The following is a 23,803-nucleotide window of genomic DNA, read 5'->3' as shown; positions in this document are numbered from 1 at the left end:
CACAGACTTTTGTGAATTCTAGGGTTGCTTCCCCATGCTTCTGTGCCATTTCCACCTACTGCTGTCAGTAAACATGCAAGGAGTATTAATCTTAATATTTAACTGTTACTTTTTAGGCTTAATTCAGACATTAGTAATATGAAACAAAAAGAAAACATTTTACAATGCATTCCAAAGTGGAACATATTTAATGCATCTGAGATTTTCTTAACACCAACTTTTTAGTACCTAGCATGATACTTTCTCTTCACAGATTATCTGCACCGTTTGTGCCTTCGCTTCTTTCAGGTCTTCACTGACCATCTTCATTTGTGACCACTGGTACTTTCTATCCTCTTTATCTTGTTTCATTTATCTCTATAGAACTTACCACCATCTGACATAAACAATATTTAAGTGTATATTTGCAGGCTGGGCGCAGGGGCTCATGACTGTAATCCCAGCACTTTGGGAGGCCGAGACGGGCGGATCACCTGAGGTCAGGAGTCTGAGACCAGCCTGGCCAACATGGTGAAACCCCATCTCTATTAAAAATACAAACAAATTAGGCTCGGTGGCATGTGCCTGAAATCCCAGCTACTCAGGAGGCTGAGGCAGGAGAATCACTTGAACACAGGAAGCAGAGGTTGCAGTGAGCCAAGATCACACCACTGTACTCCGGCCTGGATGACAGCAAGACTCCATCTCAAAAAAAAAAAAAAAAAAAGTGTATTTGCTTTTCTGGGTTCTCTTCCCCTATTACTACCTTCCCCCCGACCCCAAAATAAGAAGCTTCAGTACAGACGTTCTGGTTGTTCACTCAGTGCTTTGAATGGTTCCTAGCACATAGTATGCAATAAAGAACACAAGATTTCTTAAATGAATCTTGAGATTGTAAGCACAATACTCTTAAATTATAGATAAGAAAATGACTCCATGAATCTGGAGGTAAAAAGGAACCTAGGCAGAGAGCAGACATTACAAAACCCATGCGACTGATGTTCCTACTGCCTAGCAGTTAAGAAGACAGGCTTCATACTCGGACAAAATAGGATTCTAGTCCACTTATTCGTAGTGACAAACTCTCTTCATGCCTCAATTTAGCTACGAGAAAATAGAGATGATAGTGATAATAGCCCCAACTTCATGTTGTCATTAAGGTGATTAAATGCAATAATGTGTGTAAATTACTAGTGCATAAAGGAATAAGCATTTAATAAAAGGGAACTATTATTCTTATTACTACTACTATCATCATCATCATCTCAGTCAGGATCGAAAGCCAATTTTTTAGTATTTCACAAATAATTTATGGTAAGATAGGCTAACTAGTTTCTAAGTCCAGACAACTGAGAAAAAAAAAGCAGATTAGAGAGATAAAAGTTGCCAGAAGCAAGATCAGGAGAAAAATGAAAATTATAAAAACTAGATTCTCAAGGTACTGCATTACCACACAATAATAATGTATGTAAAGATAATGCTTATATATTATATTTAATATACTGTCTTAAGATGGTGAGAAAATATAATTCTAAAATTAGAAAGATTACTTCAAAATGGCTCATACAAACTTTTGGTATAAAAGATAAACTTCCATTACCTTCAAAATTTATGTTCTAGAGAAAAAGAATAAAGTAAATGAGACATTATTACATAAACAGCTTGGATATCTCTGCTGTAAATACCCATCAGTGTGACTTATGTGAGTCTGTCTAAAGCTTTTCTACGGGCTCACTCTTCACTCACACTCTGTAATGTTGTATCTCAGGTGCAGATTCCAGGGAGGTGGTAAATTGTTCCATTTACTGTCTCAGTGACATTGCTGCCACCTTATAACAAATCTGTATTCATTAATCCTGTTTGTTTTAGTAATAGAATATAATATACCAAGGTCCTCTAGTAAGAAAGCAAATTTCAAAATCAAAACCACATTCCAAATTTCTTAAAAGATACTTTTTTTTGTTCAATTTCTTTGTAAAAACATTGGTCACCATTTAACATACATGGCAACAAAATGCACCCAATTTACATGCATCAACAAGTTAATAAATCATAATACACGGACAACACAAATTTCAAACAAACAGTACTAAAGTAGCTCATGTTGCATTTAACTATAGTTCTTGTGTTCCTAATAGAGAAGTAGCTAATATGAGAAACAAACAGTTCCAGTTTCAACCTGAATTAAAGTTCTTTGTGGCAAGTAACATGAAACAATGATCACATGAAGTCATTATCTTAAAAAGAACCATTCTTCAGAAATCACTTTGTGCAAAGCACCATACTAGTGTAGACTATGATCTTAAAAAACATATACCTTCAGTTAAAGACAAAAGGTCTCCATTTTTTGAAAATTAATTACCTGAATGATTCAAATTTTTATTATGCCCATAAATTAAAATTATCTTTCAATGTAAAGGTTATATATATTTGACACCTTAAATAATTCTGGAGATGTTCAGTTACACCAATAATTCCCTGGGACTGGATTACTTTCAAGAGCAAAAAGAAAAAACAATAATCAAAAGCCCTTTCTAAACTCGCAGGCAAGGTTTCTGATATGGGATTTAATTAATAAGAAGTTAAGCACCACAATAAAATACATTTTTAGAAAAGAGAATGGACTGCCATCAATACACAAGGTAGGGACAAAAGAAAGCACTTACACTTTACCTCCTACCCTTTCCCCCCCAAAAATTTAAACACTCTAATCCTGTCAATCTGAAATTTTACAAAGGATTTTTTGTGTGGTTATCTGTGTATGGATATTATATGGGAGATACAAACCGAAATTCGATTTAAGATCTCAAGTTCTAGAATCATGATTTGATCCAGTAAGAATGTCATATTATTTGTGCATGTTATATATTTAGTTTTAGATTATATGCTATATTTTTATGCTTTCTCCCCTCAAAGTCTATGATTAAAGGATGGCACTTACTCATTCTGAAGTGCATGAGAGAATTTATGACAAATTGCCTTGCGAAACAATATCTCCTCTGAAGAGTTCAAAGTAATTATGTATAAATAAAACCTTAAAATAAAATCGCTGTAAACCCTCTGCATCTATTTAGCAACACAAATAACTTCAATAGCCAAAATATTATTTTAATTTTAATTTAAGTTTCTCTCCTCCATGATGTATTTAATTACGCTGTTACAAGTAAGAGTAATTTTTTAATATGTGTAACAGACCACATGCTAAAAAAGTTTAAGGGTTCAGAAAACTAAAATTTATAATTCTTACATGGTTATACTTAAGTCAGATATACAAGACTAGAAATAAGTAACTTCAACCTAAAAAACACTTTAAATACCACAAAAGAAGAAAAAAGAAAAACAGAGGGAAAAAGGATTTCTCCTCATGTAATTTTTGAGTGGACTATGTAGCAAAAAAGCAAAATATTAAATACCTAGTTTTCACTTCAAAAGAAATTATTCATAAATAAAATTCACTAAATAAGATATCATGAGATTAGGAGTATGAGTACGGAGTATTCTGACTTATTATTCCATTCAGATGAGAAGATGACATCTTTGGAGGAAACAAAAAAAAAAACCTTACCACATAATACGATTTGTATCTCATTAACCTTCCAAACATCACTTCAACTTCACCGTTTATACCATAAACCTTCTTGACAGTTCCTATTACCTTTTTTTAAAAAAAGCTTTAGCCTCTTAATTTCCAAGCATCAGATTATTAAATCCCTTAGTTCAATCTAATTCCACAATCCCCATTTCAAAGACTCTAAAATACTCATTTTCTTCCCCTCAAAAGTCGGAATCCACCATGTAATTATTCAAAACTGGGAAACTAAAGGTTAAAAAAAAAATCAACTAAAAATAGTATGCTTGTTAGTACATATGGTTTCACGTAGCAGGGAGACCACATAATTGCTCTTTCTGATTAACCTCTGGCCCTTAAAATAGTAAAGTCAGAAAATTAAAATAAGTAATATATACTTACAATACTTAAAATCTGTATCTATATCCATTTTCAATAGATGTGCGAGTTAAGAAAATGACTGAAATTATATGGTTATAAATGTTTACTGTGTAACAGTACAAAATTGATGTTCCCAAAAAGAGGGTAAAAAAATCTTTAACTGATATTAAACATCTTCAGTAATTTGGAAAAATCCCCAGGTTGAAATGTAACTATCAGGGAACAACAAAAAATGCTTTCATGCATGTACACATGTTAAGTAACAAATAAGCAAACCCCAGGTCAATACAGTACATCAATGACACTTAAATAACATTATGAATATAAAAGAAAAGATAAAATGTTGACTGCTACTGATGAAAAAGCATTTCAACAATTTACACAAAATGATACTAAACAGCTTTTTAAAAAAGATGTCCTAAGAAGATCAAGCCACAATAAGTTAGTGTTTTCCATAATACATGCTAAATTATTTGATCCCATATCTATACTGTTACTGTCTTAATTCCTAAATGTTGTGACAGCATATTTAATTACTGAGGTACATTAGTTTACATCTTTTTATAGGTATTCTAAGAGGATTAACTTTTCGTTTCCAGTTTTTCATCTTCTTCACCTCCTCCAAAGAAAATTAAAGGAAACATTCCTAGAATGCAGCCAATAGTCACCCCAACAGCTTTGCCCTAAGGAAACAAAAGAGAACATTTTTAAAAAGTTACTTTATCTCTGATAACAAGAAGGCAGGAAAAAAAATCTCACCAGCTCTTCTCAATGTATTTGGATTTGCTACCCTTCATATATATTCCTCTTCAATATTTATCCCTGTGTATACCTAATTATATGTAGATATAATCATTATGTAAACATAGCTTTGTTTTCTTCCTCAATCCATCCCCCTGCATAGCCACACATTTTCTTACAAACTCTTTTCCAAACTGCTAAACTTAAAGTTCAACTGAATTGACGGGTCCATATTCTACTTAAATCTGTCTTTACAACAGCCACTGCTACTTCTCCAACATTATAAGTGAAATAACAACGAGCATTTCCGTGTATAGTTCTTCGCCAATGATTTATTTAAAAATCAAACAGTATTAATATTTGTGCATCTTCATGAAGGATTGTCATGCTGTACATCCTTGACAAAGCTGCACATACTTACATAGCAATTTCAGTATACACAAATGTAGACATACATACCAATGTTCCTGCAACCTCACCTACATTATAAAACTTTTATTTCATTTTAATTAATTAATTTATTTATTTTAGAGACAGGGTCTCCTTCTGTCACCTAGGATGGAGTGCAGTGGCATGATCATAGCCCACTGCTCAAGCCATCTTCCTGATCTCTTCCTGAACTCTTTGGCTCAAGCGAGCCTCCTGACTCAGTCTCCCTAGTAACTAGAACTACAGACACATGCCACTATGCCTAATTTTGTTACTATTATTATTATTATTATTATTATTATTATTATTATTTTGTAGAGCCAGGGTCTCCCTATGTTGCTCAGGCTAATCTTGAACTCCTGGCTTCAAGAGATCCTCCCACCTTTGCCTCCCAAATGAGATTACAGGCTCTGGGAGCCACCACACCCAGATCATTATAAAACTTTAAAATTTTTATTTTTGTAAATGGTTTTCAAAATTTGCATTCCTATAATGACTATCAAGTTTATATACTTTTCAATTAAGTTTCATTTCCTCATACAAATATTTATTGAGAAGCTACTATGTGTCAAACTCTCTACTTGAGTGTACCATGGAGATGGACTAATCTTAACGCCGTCTGTCTCTCTCCTCCAGGAACTTCTAGTTATGTACACAGGGAAAGACAAAATAAGTTCCATCAAACATTACAGATACTATGATAGCTACGTAATCTTTAGTCTTGAATGAAATGTTTTCTCTTATACATTGTCTGTTTAGCTATCACATCCCACAGTTTTTCGGGTTTTGTTTTTGTTTTTGTTTTTGAGACGAGTCTGGCTCTGTCACCCAGGCTGGAGTGCAGGGGCGCTATCTTGGCTCACTGCAAGCTCTGCCTCCCAGGTTTATGTCATTCTCCTGCCTCAGCCTCCCGAGTAGCTGGGACCACAGGCGCCCGCCCCCACGCCCGGCTAATTTTTTGTATTTTTAGTCTATAGAGACAGGGTTTCACTGTGTTAGGCAGGATGCTCTCGATCTCCTGACCTTGTGATCCACCCCCTTCTCGGCCTCCCAAAGTGCTGGGATTATAGGCATGAGCCAGTGCGCCCGGCCCACATCCTACAGTTTTTCTACCAAATTTAATAGTAGACATTAATATTTTGACAACAGCTTGTATAAAAATTTTCAACTTTGTTATTTTGAGGGTTTTTGTGGTGGTAGTGGTATTAGTAGTATGACCAATGCTTGATATTAATAGTCAAAACTGTTATTTTCATTATGCAAAAAGTTTAAAAGGTATCACTCATGCAGAGTTTTAACAAGCAGAAACTTTCTTCATTCCACATGCTGATAAATTTAATCCTTAGCTTCTTGTTTTTTTACTTTAACATACTCATTTGAATATATGCAGAGAAATCATTATATCCTATTTCAGACTCCTGACTTTCCCATATACAGAAGATAACATGACAAAAGCTAACTCTGAAATTTACCCGTGATAGAATAAATACAAATACACATGCAGGTTCCAGTTGACATAGGTGTATTTTAAAACCTCACTTGTAATTTGGCCCTACTTTCACTTCCCACCCATTCTGTTAGAATTCCTGTTGCAACCAAGGCTTTCCTCACCCTTCAGTTTAGGAATACCGGTCAGTGATTTCTGACCCAATTATCTCAAGAGATACAACGTCAATAGGGTGGAGAGGAAGAAAAAAAGTGATATACTTTTCTTACTCCCTGATCCAGGACCTGAAACAAATTTTTTCACTGTGAAAACACTTATTAACACATTATTATTATGTCTTACAATACTCTAGGCCCCACAGTTAACCACACTGGGGCTAATTGTAGAACTTGAGTCCCATCTGTAATACTGTTTTATAAGAAAATATTTTTTGAATTTCAAACAACCAAATTACAAGTGACGTTTTAAAATATACCTATGTCAATTAGAACCTGCAGCTGTATTTGTATTTATTCTATCACGGGTAAATTTCAGAGTTAGCTTTTGTCATGAATAGAAGGCTGATCACTAACTTCAAATACTTCAGGCTGTATAGAATCAAAATGTTATGTTACAGAGTAGAAGATTCGATTCTAACATAAAACAAGCACAGTCAACAACTAAGGAACAGAATCACTGTTGCCATAAACCAGTGAGGGGTTTACTGCAATACACACACAGACACACATACACTCAATATATTAACACTAGTTTAGTAATTTAGATGTTTTTGTCATAGAGAAGAGAAAATGAACCTGCTTTTAATATGGAAAGAAAACAATTATTATGCCCCAGAAAAATAAACTTCTGATCCCAACTTTAATGCTAAAATTTTTAAGACAAATTGCTAGAATGTTAGAAAATCCTTATTCCCTCAAAACTCCAGCTGGTATCAGGGGCTAGTCTCACTTTACTTACAAATTATAAGATATGGACACATGTAAACTAAAAGGAAAAGCCCAAAATTAACATTCTACTTTCTTAAAAGACTTTTCAACCTTTATAAAGTAAAAATTACAACAAGCAAATAGGTCCTCATTTTGTTTCTCCACACTCTTCCTACATTTTGATTGAAAACCAAACACTTCCCCTGCTATACTTTTGATCCTTCTACTACTCATATTTTAAAGGGTAGTAATTATTGCGGATTTAAAGTGATTTAAAGTGATTAGTGATGAATTTAATTTTTGCCTATGTGTATGTTTTTATACTCTGTATGAATATTTTGCAGGTAAAAATTCTGTTTACTTCCAAAACATTTAATATCTTCATTAAAATAAATTCCATCTAGCTTAACATTAATTTTGTATTTTACTCTTCTTCAGCTCCCATTACCGCTTCCATCCATTGTCATTTGATTTTTCTTCTTCCATTAGTCCATAGAAATTGCTCAGAAATGATTATCAATGAGCAACTACATACCAAATCCAAAAACAAAAAACAAAAAAAAATTTCAGAAATTTTACTTGATTTCTTTATATCAAGAGGAATTAATTATCATTCACTGCTTCTTAAAACTTCTTCCTTGAAAGCTCCCATAAGACCATGAGCTCTTAGGTATTTTCTAGGGTTCTTTAATTTTGCACATTTTCTCTGGAACAACAGTTCTCAAATTTTAATGTACAGCAGAATTAAAACACAAATTGCTGGGTTCAGAGTTTTTCATTTTGTGAATCTGTAGCAGGCAGATTTTAAGGTGGCCTTCATGATATCTTCCTTCTGATATTTAAGTCTTTGCATAGTCTCCTCCCCTTGAGCATCGGTAGGATGCTCTAACTTGCTTTGAATAATAGGAAAGGTGATGGGGTGTTACTCCTGCGATTATATCACATTACATAAGGCTCCACCTTGCCATCCTGCCAGCAGACTCATTTTCTTTCTCTCTTGCTGGCTCTGAAGATGCAGGCTGCCATGTTGTGGGAGGGTCTACTGAGAGGGCCCCTTGGCAAAGAACTGCAGGTGACCCATAGATCGGGGTGTCCAATTTTTTGGCTTCCCTGGGCCACATTGGAAGAAGAATTTTCTTGGGCCACACATAAAATACACTAACACTAACGATAGCTTTAAAAAAAAAAATCACAGAAAAAAATCTCAAATTGGTAAACTTTTAGATTACCAAAAGCAGGTTGCACAAGCTTGCTCTAGATGGAGGGAGGCCTCTAGGACATGAGGGTGCAACAGCAAGCCAGAGGTTGGGTCCCTCACAGCCACAAAAAAATTAATTTTGCCAAAGACCTGGGTGAGCCTGGAAGTGGATTCATCACCAGTTGAGCTTCTAGACAGGAACCAAGTCCTAGCTGGACATGATTGCAGTCTTCCAGAGGACCCATTTAAGCTATTCCTGATCTGACCCACAGAAAATAAGAGATAACAAATATATGTTGTTTTAAGCTGCTGAATTTGTATGATTTTTTTTTTTTTTTTTTTTTTTTGTTGAGATGGAGTCTCACTCTGTTGCCCAGGCTGGAGTGCAATGGCTTGATCTCGGCTCACTGCAACCTCCGCCTCCCAAATTCAAGCAATTCTCCTGCTTCAGCCTCCCGAGTAAGCTGGGATTACAGGCGCCTGGCCACCAGGCCCAGCTAATTTTTGTATTTTCAGTAGAGACAGGGTTTCACTACCTCGGTCAGACTGGTCTCGAACTCCTGACCTCAGGTGATCCACCTGCCTCGGCCTTCCAAAGTGCGGGGATTACAGGCATGAGCAACCCCATCCAGCTGCAATACTTTTTTACACAATAATAGATAGGTCTAAGATGAAGACTGTGTGTTTGCATTTCTAAGAAGTTACCAGGTAATGTTGATCCTGCGGATGCTGGCACCACATTTTGAGAACCATTCTCCTATGAAAGCTCATCTTCTCCCATGGTTTTAACAATCACCTACCTTTTCAGTGAGGCCTACAGTGACGCTCCTATTGAATACTGCAGTCTGCTTCTATCCTAGCACTCCCAGACTCTTCTACTTCGCTCTGCTTTCCCTTTTTATTCTCATAACACATATAAGCTTCTAATATGCTAAATATTTTTATTTATCAGATTGTTTATTGTCTGTCTCCCCACTGCTTGAATGCAAGATCTATCAGAAATAAGATCTTATTTTGTTAACCAATGTATTTAAAACTCCTGTATATCTACTTGGCATATAATATGTAAACAATAAGTATTTGTTGAATGAATGAGTAACAATACCCATTATCACTAACTCGGACCTATCTAACTCTTGACTTTAACCCAAATGCCTACTAGGTGTCACCACTTGAATGTCCTATTAGTATCTCAAATTCAATGTGTCCAAAATAGAACTCATTATCTTCCCTTACAAGCTTATTCCTCCTCCTTTTTTTCTTGATTTTATTGATGGCATCATGATCCATCCAGTTTCCTTCTTATTTAAAACTCCCCTGGCTCTCCATCACTTAGGTAAGAGGCTGAAGCTCCTTAGCATTCACATACAATACCTTTCCTGTCTGATCCATGCTGCCTTCTCCAGTGTTGTCTTCTGCTGCTGCTTGTACCTACAGCTACTACATATTATATTCCTAAAATAGGTTCATGTATTTACCTAAATAGACCCTTTTTTATCATCCTCTTCTAATTGCTGGCCAGTATGCTTGGAATTCCTCTTACTCATCTAGTAAATGTCTCATCAATAATTCAAAAATCAGCTTAGATCTAATAATCACCAAGAAATCTCCCCACCAAAAGAAGTTACTGCCCACAGTGTTAATTCCCTTACCTGTATCATTGTTATATCTTATACATAATTCATTACTGCATATGTCATACTAAATTATAATTTGTTTACATGTTTGGTTTTTCACCTAAACAAGTTCCTCAAGGATAACCACAGTTTATTATTCATTTATGTTCTTTGGACCCCAACCTATAAGAGATACTCCCTAATTCTAAGTGAATTGCACAAATATTTTTTAAAAATTCAGTATACCTACAAAAAATAAGGAGTTAATAACACAAATACTGTTCTTCTGAAAACGGCCAAGGTCTGGACAATTTTTGCTAAAAACTCCATTCAAACCCATTTTAGTCTCAAATTTCTCAAGATCCTGAACTATACAGTATCTTGTTCTGGCTACCCAATTCATTGTCATAAACCATGTAAATTACTTACCAAATGTGTACTAAGACGTGTTTGCCACATGTCAACTTGCTTTGGTGTGAGATCAGGAATTGACAGACCTAACCTGGAAGCCAATGCTTCAACATAGCCTGCAAGTCTTTGAAGAAACAAGACAATATGATATATAAGTTATGTTTCAATAAAGCCTTTACAAAAGCAAACAAAACAAAACAAAAGACAACGAGGACAAAATGTAGGTTTTTAAAAAGACATGCAAATGTCCTCATATAGTAAACTAATTACTACAAGGAGAAGCAAGATAATTTTACATTTGCACTTGGTACCCTAGAAATGGCATAAACATTCTTTACAACTTTTAATTTTTATTGTATATATTGTTTAAAAATATTTTATTATTAACATATTTAACACAAAGGAAAATTAATTGACTTAGAGCAATTATTCTCTATTATTATTTTTAAAAACAATTCAAGGTATATAATAATTTGTACAAATAATTAGAATTTCTGCAATTATTCCAAGCTCAAAGCAAAATTTGTATCTTAAACATGAGACACAAATTAGTAACTTATCGGACAGCAAAAGTTTCCAAAGATTGGTAAACTAACAAATACAATTCCTCAGACTGGTAAACTAACAAAACACCCTAGAACTTTCAGGCCAATCTCAAGTATTTTATCAATTCTAAGTTGCCATCATTTATTGGATATACTCTTACTTTATGAACTGTAAGAAAAACATTGCTAATTAAACTGTGTATACTACCAACAATAAGATGGATCCTGATATCAGATATGTTAAAATACATCTGAGAATGCATAAAATGTGGTATTTGTTGTTTAATGATACGCCCCCAAAAAAAGAGAGACGAGAAATAGTTTTTAAATACAAAGACTTCAAGAAAAATCTTCATCTCTAAACAAAAATAATTGTTTTATGATACAATATATAGCTAAATGTCTTTAAAATCTCTTAGATCATTTGGTTCTATTAAATATATCCGAAAGCTATACAATGACTGTAATATTCTCATTATTTACTTTAATGTTGGAAACTGGGAATAGAATGTTTAAGAGATGATATCATGATGCATTTATGCCAGGAATTCCAAGAATATAAAATTCTTGCCATGGCCCTAAAGCAAAGAAACTTTTTTTTTTAAACTGTGGCTTTGGCCCCAGACTCCGGTGCAGAAGTCTAACATAGAAGGTTACGGTTAGATCACGTATAAAGCCGCTTTGCCTCGATTATAGGGCTAAGTAAACTTCTAAGAAAAAATTCAAATCTGAAACCGTAACACTCAAATGAGCCAAGGAAAGAAGAGACAAAGTCAAAGACACAGCAAGAGAGAACACATTTATCATAATAATGTCCACTTAGTCTAATTTATACTCCCCCAGCCTTCCCCAAGCTCAGGAAGCAGCTCAGGCCATCTGCCACTGGGAACAAGAATGTGAAGAGAGAGAGAAAGTTGGGCCTTTTCTAAAGAGCTGTCCTTAGTGTGTTTCATTATTCCTGCCACATAAAGTAAAGAAAGCAAAAAATAGCCAAACCCATATATGCTTTGGCCATTATTTCCTTTGAAAGCTCCCCCCTCTAGAAAACATGTATGTCATCAGTATCCTTAAGTTTGAGCCATATCCTTTCTCTTTGGGTTTTGTGGGAGTAGGGTGAGGTGGAATAATGAGAGAGGTTCTTGCTTTTAATCCTGCCTTACCCTTAGAGATGTCTATAAAATACATATAAATACTTCAGTAAACACAAATTCCATTTTGCTTACATTATGGTAGATTTAGAATAAACTTTTGCATACATCAGAACCACTCATGAAAATTACTAAACACAAATGCCGGGTTCCCTCTCCAGAGATACTAATAATGTAAAACTGGGATATCACCCAGGCATCTATATTTGATGGATACCAAAGATTTAGTACTATTAGTTTAGAAGAAGTAAATTCAAAATTTTAATTCTAGAAAACAAAGAAAAATTAAATATCCCTTTGTTATGCTTCTCAACTAAAGAAGAGTGGGGAACAGAAAGACAGCAAGTACAGAATATACAAATGAATAAGTGAATGAACCTACCCAAGTCCAGCTAGATCTGACACAAGATTTCCCAAAGCAGCAGCTAAAAATTTGAAAAATAAACAAATGAACTGTTACATAAAAGAAGAATAATTATAATATGTCACTATGTAATCAATAAAGCACTGATCTTGGAAGAGTTCTCACATTTCTCAAACTAAAGCAACAATATCCAAAGTAACTCATTGGACAGCTCTTACTCTCAAGGTTTTGAATAGAACACAATTTTGAAATTATAATATTCTGCCTCCATTAAGTAGTAGGTTTTTTTCTGTTATGGCAGCCAATTTCCATTTGGTTTCAATATTAATTGTACTTTGTAGTATCTTTCATATAATATTTAAAGGAATTGGTAAAGCTGCATGTACAGCTATGAAATTCAAGAAAGTCAAGGAGAAAAAAAAATATTTCTTTCATTAACTCATTTACCTAATGCTTTCTACAACAAATACAACATAGAACTCTTCCCAAATTTTACCTCCATGAAAAATAGAGTGGTAAATGGGACAGAGAAGACAGATGTTTAATTCTGTATTTCCTTCTTTGATTTTTTCTACCCAACTCAAGAAAAAAAAAAAATTCTACCCAACTCAAAAATAAATAAAAAATAAATAAATAACAGGCTGGGCACGGTGGCTCACACCTGTAATCCCAGCATTTTGGGAGGCTGACGTGGGCGGATCACAAGGTCAGGCATTCGAGACCATCCTGGCCAACATGGTGAAACCCGTCTCTACTAAAAATACAAAAATTAGCCAGGCATGATGGTGGGCGCCTGCAGTCCCAGCTACTCATGAGGTTGAGGCAGGAGAATCACTTGAACCTGGGAGGTGGAGGTTGCAGTGAGCTGAGATCACACCACTGCACTCCAGCCTGGGTGACAGAGTGAGACTCCGTAAATAAATAAATAAATAAGACCAAGGGTAGAAATGTTTAGGGGTAACACTGAATTGCCAGAAAATCTTGTCTTAAGAAATCAATATAGCAGAGTATTGTTATCCAATAACCATAATATAAAGTACCTAAAATTTTCAGAAAAAGTACTACATATACAAAACTAAGAATCCGAAGAATATGATGAAGAAAACAGGTATCTCAATGAGTAAACTCATTCAAATAAATTACCCTCTTCGAAACCTAATCTACTGAAATGTTTTATAAATGTACAGACAATGAAATAATAACATTTACTGTTGTTAAATACCTGCCATAGTTGAAATTCCCAAAATAATTCCAATAGACATTTCAATATGGGTTCCCTGAAATATGATAAAAAATTAATCTTAAAAATTAAAACTGAAGTGACTATAAAAGAATAGCAAAGCATTAATAAAAACAGATATAATAGTTAAATCAACATGTTAGTGCTGCAAAATTACATACATCTATATGCACATATAATGTATTAATTCATTAAATTAAATATATGCATTCATACAGAAATAACATCAATAACATTTCATTCATTCAAATTAGGTTTATAAAAATAAAATTAGCAACACATGTAGAAATATAGTTCATCATTAAAAATCTAGAATTTCTATTTTTCTACCACAGAGAAAAATGCTTTAAAGCTCTTTGAAAACAAGACCAACTCACATTGATTTTAAATTCTGAACTATACATCTGTACTACTCTTTTTTACTCTATCAAAAGATTAAAAGGAGACTAAACCTGTTTCTAGGGAAATTGGGGTTTATAAAATTATCCTTATAACACTTAGCTCTTTAATCATTAAATAGTGAAACTATACAATCATTTATAAGCAGCAACGGCATTTAGTACAATAGATCTACACTCAAAGCAAAGCCCCATTGTATTGCCACTGAATTTAATGACAGAGTTTAAGACTTTCTATATGTATATCATCATTCCTTTGAAGAAAAGAGGGGCTCACATTTTACTTTCATTTTAGAGAGGAGGAACTGAAGTGAAGACGATTAAACTGTTCTAATAGAATAAAGAAGAAATCCTAGGATCTATTGCACTAATTCAATTCTAATCCCTGAGCAATGCTGCCATTAGAAGACTTAATTTTCAAGAGTTCTCTTGAACACTGATGCTTGAATATTTCTAAAAAATGTTTCAAATCTCAATGATATTTGTGGAGGGAAAAAATGCCCTATATTTTATGTAGAAATAATGCATTACTCATCAATTATTTACAAAACTGAAAAGAGTTTTCCTCAAGTTTCTTTCCCCTAGAGCTTTTGGTTGCATCACTTTAAGATATAATTCTTGCTGAATATGGACTCAATAGCCTGATGATGCATTAAAGTTCAAAAGTCTTTTGTCCTGATGCACAAAGTTCAAATTAAAAGGTTGTAAATATACCCCAAGAAACAGATTTCGAAGAAGAAATAAAGAGGAAGAAAAGGTAAAAATAGGCAGAGAAAAAGAATAAAGATGTGTATCATCATATCTGAATGCAAAAAACCTGGAGCACCAATATAGAAGAGAGGCACCTGATAACAACAGTCTAATAAATAAATATGGCATCTTTAACAGCAATGAATCGCTGGCAGTGGCCAAAGAAAAATCTCTTTGCAATACATATATTTAAAAAATAGTTAAGTGCTTAATCATTTGGTTGAATGTAATACAGCTGAAGATCCTTCTAACAGCAGGAAAAGCCCCAAATGAAGTCAAAGGTGCTTTGGGGGCAATGGACTTCTTTACTGTGTCCCATAGTAACATCAAATATTGTGTTAATAGGTGAGGTAGAAATTATAAATAAACCGAATACTAATCGTTGTCTTAAAGTTATACCTGGCTCATTATCCTTAATACAATGAATCTACTCTAGAATTCTAATAAATTTTATCCAATTAAACTGTTAGTAAAGTAACCCAAAACTAACCATAAAGTATGTTATAAAAAGCAATCCAATAATATAAAAATATTTTTTAAACTATGAAACAAAAGGCTTAATATGAATACCAACCAAGATAAGGGCCAAATCTATTACAAGAGTTTACAGAGGAATTTGTTTCTACGAGTACAACTAGGGTGGGAAAGTACACCTAACAGGAAGGAGGAAAACATCAAACGTCTATGGTGTGGAAAAAAAGAAGAATCAACTATCTCAACTTACTATTTTAAAACAGTCATAGCTATCCCACAATGAGAGGGGTTGATCAGTATTTTTTTAATTACAAGATGAAAAACATTCTTAAGATAATAATCACTTATTTCCCCTTTCATAGATTCTACAGTTACATTATTTGTATGTTTAAGTCTCAGCATTCTATATTACAAAGCCTCAGTGGAAAATGTTATTGTCTCTGAATTAGTTTGCAACTATCACAGGATAATATTTTTGCCATACCTACTACTCTTAACCAGGTACTGAAGTCAGTGGCTTAAATATTTATTTCAGTATTATTTAAATAAAAAACCGATTTTCTGTGTTCTGGATGTGCTGGGGAAAAAAAAAATTAAGAAAAAATAAACAAAATGGTTGATAAGCCCCTGAAACTGGATTTCAATATAAACAGAGTAACGAGTATTACTAATTTGGAGTCAGCCAACTCAGGCCTGGAAAAATAGTGTACTCTCAGTTATGCCTCTCAGTAATAATGAGGCACACACCTGGGGAACACCAAATAGTGAACTACAAACTACTACAATAATTTGACTCTAGAATGTGGGTGTTTGGTTTGGTAGCTGATCCCCATCAATCTGGACATAAGGCTAGACTACATAGCAAACAAAACTATTCTTGAATAAACCACGTTTACATAAATTTTGTAATCTACACAACGTAAATTACTTTTAAAATTCCTACTTTGAAACCAAATCTTCTATTTATGTCCATTTGTAGTACACGTGATCTCCAAAACACCAAAAAGAAAACCTGCATCTCTCATACGTTATTTGCCTCACATTCAACAATCCTAAGGTCATTCTACTTTTTCAGTAGTCTCCTACACTTTAGCTATCATTTACAAAATGTTTTTAAAAGTTAGAGTCAGCGAAGCTGACAACAAACTCTCTAAGTCCTAAATGAGAAAAGTTTCTAGATGTGAGGCACTTCGATTTTCTCAAACGAGTTTAAATAAAGACCCCAACTGGGAACTCATAAACTGGTATTCAAAGTACATGATATTTTTTTCTCCTCCCACTAAATGTATTGAAGATCTATTACCTTCAATCTAATGCTAATATCTGAAAAGAACGACTTCACATAAGGTATTCTAAAACTATGTATTGGAAGTTGATAATTGACATATTAACTGGACTGTGATCGATCTGTTTTACTTGGACAAAATAAGAAAATGAATAGTTTTCTGACTGATTATGGCATTTTCATAATACGTATATAAGAATAAAACTGGCCAATTTATATAACTGTGAATGTGCGAAACTTACTCAACTATTTAGAACCACACTGGCTTCTCGGAAACTACTAAAATCTGAGTTGGCTAGATATTCAAACAATTAATGTAAATCAAATCTAATTGTAATGAAAATCCCATTATGACAAATTCATAAGCTGTAGCTAACACTTGGTATGTTCTTGAAAACAGAGCACTGTGCAGTTTTTGAAGACTTGCATTTTAATCATGGATCTATTTCTGACTTTAGAATATGAACCCAATATTGATATCCATTAACAAAAGGCCTTATATAGTAGTAAAGAAGGTAAGTCAGCCATCTCTGAGATTAAACATTTTTAAGGAGCACCCTTGCATTAAAATACCACAGCAAAGGGGAATTTTTTTTAACACTACAATGGAACAAGGCAAAAGGGAGATATAGTCACTTAATTGAATTGAAACTTTAAACAATGGCTAGACTGAAAGATAGACTATGTTATCAAAACATGCTTTAAAACATTTTCACATTGGAAAATTGAACAAGGAACTAAATCAAATAGTTACCTATATATGTGATGATAATTGCCAATACCATTAAAGAACATCAGAACATTTTACATATTATTTTTCTTTATTAAAAATGTTGAAATTAGAATAGGATAATATAGGCCTTAAATGTTCTGTCTAAATGCTCCACCAAGTCTATTTGTCTAATGCTTTACCTAAAGTCTTAATGATTAATAAATATAATGCCTTAAAATTGAGCTATAGTCTAATATGAGATATAGCAAAAAATATTCTTGTTCATTATATTAAAACTTTATAACCACAATAGAGAAATCATTAGGAAAATGTAGACCACATTAATTCACGAACTCAAAATAGAAGCAGTGAGAGAAAGAACTTACAGCAACAATCATAATTGCATTATCCAAAAAGCCAAACCCTATGAAAGGTATCGCATTGTGGATGAATACTGAAAAACATCAAAAACAGAAAAACATATTTTAAGATTTCTATTAACTTAGAATGACAAAAACAGATGATATGATCAAAGTATCCTAAACAGACTTGATAATCTCTAGAATTTGATTCTCATTTTCCAGAGCCAAAAGATGCTGCTACTGCTACAAGGAGAAACTATATTGGGAAAAAACAAAACAAACCAGAAAAAAATATAAAATATGTAAAAATAACTGTGCTAGGCTTTTGTGTTTTCTTGCTGGTAACACACACACACAAATATATACATACAATTAAGAGAACAAGTTAGTAAACATACACGAGTACCACGTTTTACCCGATTGCTACTGACATCAATCTCTTTTTCTCTTATGACTAAAGTCTGATACTATAAAATTGATTTCTGTATTAGAAATAATGAAAATGTTCTAAATCAAATGTCAGAAAAGCTATTTGGGTGCTTTTCCTCACTAATTTTTTTAAAGAAATGTTAGAAAAAGGTGATTATCTCATCTTTATTACCTCATCTATGTGCAGTCTTTTTCTCCCCTCAAAATTCATCAATATTCCTAAATGCCATTGCAAATTATAAACAATCAATATTTGATTTAAATCAAACTGTAACTTCACCTCTTGCTACCAAAAACACACCTTACTTCATATATTGGGTGTATACATTCAATGATCTGAGATATTAGAAGTGTAATTAGGTCACGCCAGTAATTCCAGCATTTTGGGAGCCCGAGGCAGGCGGATCATTAGGTCAGAGATCAAGACCATCCTGGACAACATGGTGAAACCCCGTCACTACTAAAAATACAAAAATTAGCTGAGTGTGGTGGCGCATGCCTGTAGTCCCAGATACTTGGGAGGCTGAGGCAGGAGAATCACCTGAACCCAGGCAGCAGAGGTCGCAGTGAGTCGAGATTGCGCCACTGCACCCCAGCCTGGCGACTGAGCAAGACTCCATCTAAAAAAAAAAAAAAAGTAACTAGGAAGAACTAATACCTACATATTTTTATACATTTATTCTCATTTCTTTCATATTTACATCTTCAACAGAATATCAAGGGCATGGTGGATGCTCAAAAAATATTATTTCATTAAGCTGAAGACCACTAACCTGGAAAGGAAGAGAATTCCAGATTGAGAGAATTGAAGGCAGACTGTGAAACAGATTAAAAGCTGGGAATAGGTAAAAGACTTTATTCTAATTAATCTATAAAACTGCCAACGTATAGTGAACATCTGTTCAACTGAGGCCTTTTTTCAACAAACATTAAAATGCTGAGTTTTATACTACGTCCAAAAAAAAAAAATCCATTAAACCAACTGGTTATATGTGTTCACTAATTTAGAGTCTTTTTTTCTTTTAATGCAGTTATCTCCACAGAAAGTATAATTGAAATATAATCCAGAAGTTATAAAAATTTGATATTACTATATTGAGCTCTGCACCTAGCAGGGAAGGCTAATAAGCACTCGAAAAAAAGCACTTGCACCCTCAACCACTATAAATGACCAAGACCACAGGACAATACTATACACAGTATAAGAATACTATTATATTTAATATTATTATAGCTATACAATATTATATAAACCAGTACATAATAGGTATAAAATAGGTCACTTAAAATTTCTTCTTGTTTTTAAGTAAGAATGTCCAAGATCAAGGACATTTTTAATTACAAAGAATATTACTTAAGTTATTAAAGGTGGTAAAAATCAAGTGGAACATTAACAAAATGGGATTTTTTTTTTCTTCAATTAAAGAGTCTAGCCTTAGTTTTTTAACTTATTGCCTAAATCTGGTTATTTACTGAACACTCAAAATTTTATGAAAAGCAGCTTCCAGAACCAATACAGATTTACAAATTTAACAGGTTAAAAGAGTATAATGAAATTCTAAAAATTCACTAAATAAAACACTTACAGTGAAGAGAAAGCTACTTAAGTACAGAAAAATAACGATGAAACTGGTTAGGATTAATTAGCATTTTGGGATTCACTTAATAGCATCTCTAAAATTGGTCAGTTACAAATATCTTAAAATTAGGTGATAAGGCCATTAAATTAAGATTACAGTAATTGCTATCTTAGCAATTTTTACTTGGTCAGTAAAACCAAGGCACTCTATAAGATTTGAACTATAAGATATATGTTTTTAGTGTTTATGCCTATATAACTATGTCCTAAAAATTAAATTTTATTTTAACTAAAAGGAAAAAATAAAGTTTTTCAAAAAGTTAAATAAACATGTACAGGGCACTCCACTGGGCACCTGAGATACAAAGATAAATAAGACTTGGTTCCCGGCCCTAAAGGGATTTAGGTATGATAACACAGCCATATAAACAGTAAATTTCAATATCACCTACAAAAAATGATAATAGTATATAGTATTACAAACTATAGATTGTATGAATCTAAGGTGGGAGAACCATAACAAATTAACTGGGAAGAGAAGTCTTAAAGAATTCTTAAATTGTTTTGGTATTTGAGGAAAGTTACTAATTTCTAATATAAATTACATTCTACCTGTCAGAGAAAAAATAACTGGCCATTAGGTTTTTAAAAAAATTATATAAATTTGCTCTCTAGTATGTAATGATCTCCTACTAATTTGTGGCTTCTTCAATTTACTCTCAGAAACACTATTCTATAAATTGGCAGTTGTTAGCAAATCAGATTTCATATTTAGCTTTAATTTACAACCTACTCTAATTCACTATACTGTTAAATAATTCACTTCTTCCATCTTTATAAATAACATCCAAACTTGTTTTACATTATTTTGGTATATTCTTGAATATTTATTTATTCTTGAATATTTATTCCTATCACAATAGAGAAAAGAAAGAACACTAGCAGCATTGTAATACGGTCCTTCTTCAGGCAGTTTTAAATAAACTTTACTTTTTTCATTCTTACAAACAGCCAGCCAGAAGCATTTTCTCCACCAGAGAACAGTTCTATCTAGCCTTGGGTCTACAAATTCTAGTTCTGCATTTACCCAACTTAAATTCAAACTAAAGTAAATACATCATTCTTCCTGGAAATCAAGAAAACTTTTATCATAAAAATAATTCTATTTCTAAATGGCAACAATATTTTAATAATATTAGATATTTTTAACAAAATTAGATATTTGACAATATTGTGTTACATCCTTAGCCACGTTTATAAACTTTGTGCTTCGTATAATGAACAGGATAATCCACTCTATCTGGAAAGATTTAATTAACTGACTCTTCTGTGCTATCAATGAATGATACAGTTATTTCAAGGCCAAAAGATAGATGAACATATATTTAACAATTATAGAACCATTACCATATCTCAGCTGTCCTGGGGTGGGTGGTTGAGCTTCCAATTTTTCTAAAGGGGAGAAAAAGGGTATGGGGCAAGAATTAGTTACTATAGCATGATATTTTTTATTACAATGAAGAAAATACCAGATTTACAATGTGAGAGAACATCAGAGTTTATTCACAAATTATCTTTAGGTTAATGGACCAAACTTGTCCATACAGAAAATATTAATCGGTATGGATTAAATAAAAGGCCAGCAAATGAAACTGAGCTTAGTTACAAGCCTAACATGGACTCTAGCCCTGGGTAAGTTCATTGTTTTCTGTTTTTCAGATTTCTTTAAAGTCCTTGCATCTAGATAATGAGTCTGTTTGCATTAATTACACTAGAAAAACACTTTGGAAATAAAGCTACTCTTCTTTAAGATGGCAACCCTAGATGACTTAAGAAATACACAAACAAGCATCATTGATAGTGGAAAACATGAATATGCAAATAGATCTAGACATCTTTAAAATGAAGAAAATATTTTTAAAGCAATGAATGAAAACAATGACTTCAGTGAATTGTATTCTATTCCTTAATCTCTGTTGATATAACTGAATATTTTAACTTTTATAATATGTTAATAGTGTTAATTTATTAATATATAATATAACGGAATATTTTAACTTTGGAACCTATACACTGGATAATAGGTTATTCTATACATTAAAAAAACTTTTAAAAGTAGAGTGTTATTCAGAATCACAAGTAACAAAGTTTTCCCAACTATAAGCCAGAGAGTATCTACGTGTCATCATTATACGTAAAAATTAACAATTATTACAAGAAGCAGCCTACCTAGTCTCATAACAATAACCATCTCACCATTTGTTTAAGAATAAACTAAGGTAAAAGGGTAGAAAATTCTACCTTATTTATGGTCAACCAACTGGACAGAATTAATTGTTATCATATAGAGAAGAACCCATATAGTGGATCACTCTAAAGATTTAGTACAACCAGATTATCCAAACAAACACATTACAAACTAGATATATATCTTCAAAAATATTTATTTATATTTTATGACAACAAAAGAACTAAGGAATTTAGTATAAAAAAGTAAAAATCAAATAAATCTCCACTGATAACCTACATAAAAGGAAATATGGTCTACATTAGTGACCGGTATTTTACAAGTTCCACAATGGCTTTACAGCAAGAAATACACTAAAACCTCAAGTTTAATTAACTTTCATATTATTTAGAAGGTTCTAAGAAAGCAAACTTAAGCTTTATTTTTCCTTTTTTAGAAGAATTAAGAAATGAAGATATATACCAATCTTACAGAATTTCACATCTGATTAAAACATATTCTTCTTCTCTGATTAGCATGATTAACTCAAAATCTCCTTTGAAAGCATCCAAGTGGTTTGCCAAATTTCTAACTAAGAATACAGGATACTGCTATACTCCAGAGAATTTTCTGGTGAAGGAAACATGCAAAAGTGGTTATTCACATACCAGAACTATTGTTAGGTGCATTAGTCTCATCATGATTACAGTTCTGACACTGTGAGAAGCCCTTGTCAGTTGACTGGAACATCTTGAAATACCTAAAAATTCAACAAGCAGGACCTCCCCAGTAGAATGAGAGTATATGGAGTCCTTGCTTTTACTTCTTCAAATTCCCAACTCATTGAGTAAAACATTAAAAATATTCTACAACAGCAAAGAAGAAAAGATAAGGGCTAGGCAAGTAAAAAATGTGTAGCAATAAAGAAAAAAATCAAATAATGTAATCAATATTCCTAATCTTTCTTTCCTACTACACATAAAAAATTAAAAACTAGAGGCAATTAAAAAAAGGTTAAGAGAAAGAAATATAAAGGAGATACAGCAGGGAGGAAAACTACTGGCACAGAGGGGAAAGTAAAATCAAAACACAGATTCTGCCTCCTGCTTCACAAAGAACCTATGGAGTACAAGAGGAATCATGAAAAGAACATTTCCTAGAAAGCGACAATCTTATTAGGAAGTATCCATCAAATTATTTTATTATTATTTTTTTTGAGACGGAGTCTCCCTCTGTCTCACTCACACTGAAGTGCAGTGGCGCGATCTCAGCTCACTGTAGTCTGCACCTCCCGGATTCAAGCGATTCTCTTGTTTCAGCCTCCCGAGTAGCTGGAACTACAGGTGTGTGCCACCACACCCAGCTAATTTTGTATTTTTAGTAGAGATGAGGTTTCACCATGTTGGCCAGGCTGGTCTTGAGCTGACCTCAGGTGATCCAACCACCTGGGCCTCCCAAAGTGCTAGGATTACAGGCATGAGCCACCATGCGCAGCCCAAATTTTTTTAAAATCAGAAATTATTCTGTCTTATGGTAACTGAAGCAAATCAAAACATACATCAGAAGCAAAAAAAAAAAAATTACCTATAAAATA

At 33.2% G+C, this 23,803-nt stretch overlaps 1 protein-coding gene across 1 annotated transcript in view; it reads right to left on the bottom strand.

The window, feature by feature from the left end:
* Positions 1-1,917: 1,917 nt before the first annotated feature.
* TMEM65 (transmembrane protein 65) overlaps positions 1,918-23,803 on the bottom strand; it is a 69,706-nt gene continuing 47,820 nt past the window's right edge. Inside the window, exons 2-7 of the mRNA XM_010363896.2 lie at positions 21,390-21,434; positions 17,999-18,066; positions 13,976-14,030; positions 12,772-12,814; positions 10,715-10,820; positions 1,918-4,611 (exon numbers count right to left, since the gene is read on the bottom strand). Coding sequence (XP_010362198.2) covers positions 4,510-4,611; positions 10,715-10,820; positions 12,772-12,814; positions 13,976-14,030; positions 17,999-18,066; positions 21,390-21,434 — 419 coding nt within the window. The 3' untranslated portion in view covers positions 1,918-4,509. The remainder of the gene's footprint in view (positions 4,612-10,714; positions 10,821-12,771; positions 12,815-13,975; positions 14,031-17,998; positions 18,067-21,389; positions 21,435-23,803) is intronic.

The sequence above is a fragment of the Rhinopithecus roxellana genome, chromosome 9, assembly GCF_007565055.1.
Source record: "Rhinopithecus roxellana isolate Shanxi Qingling chromosome 9, ASM756505v1, whole genome shotgun sequence".
NCBI lineage: Eukaryota > Metazoa > Chordata > Mammalia > Primates > Cercopithecidae > Rhinopithecus > Rhinopithecus roxellana.
Note: the sequence above shows the minus strand (reverse complement) of the source record. Positions and strands in the feature narration are given on the sequence as shown.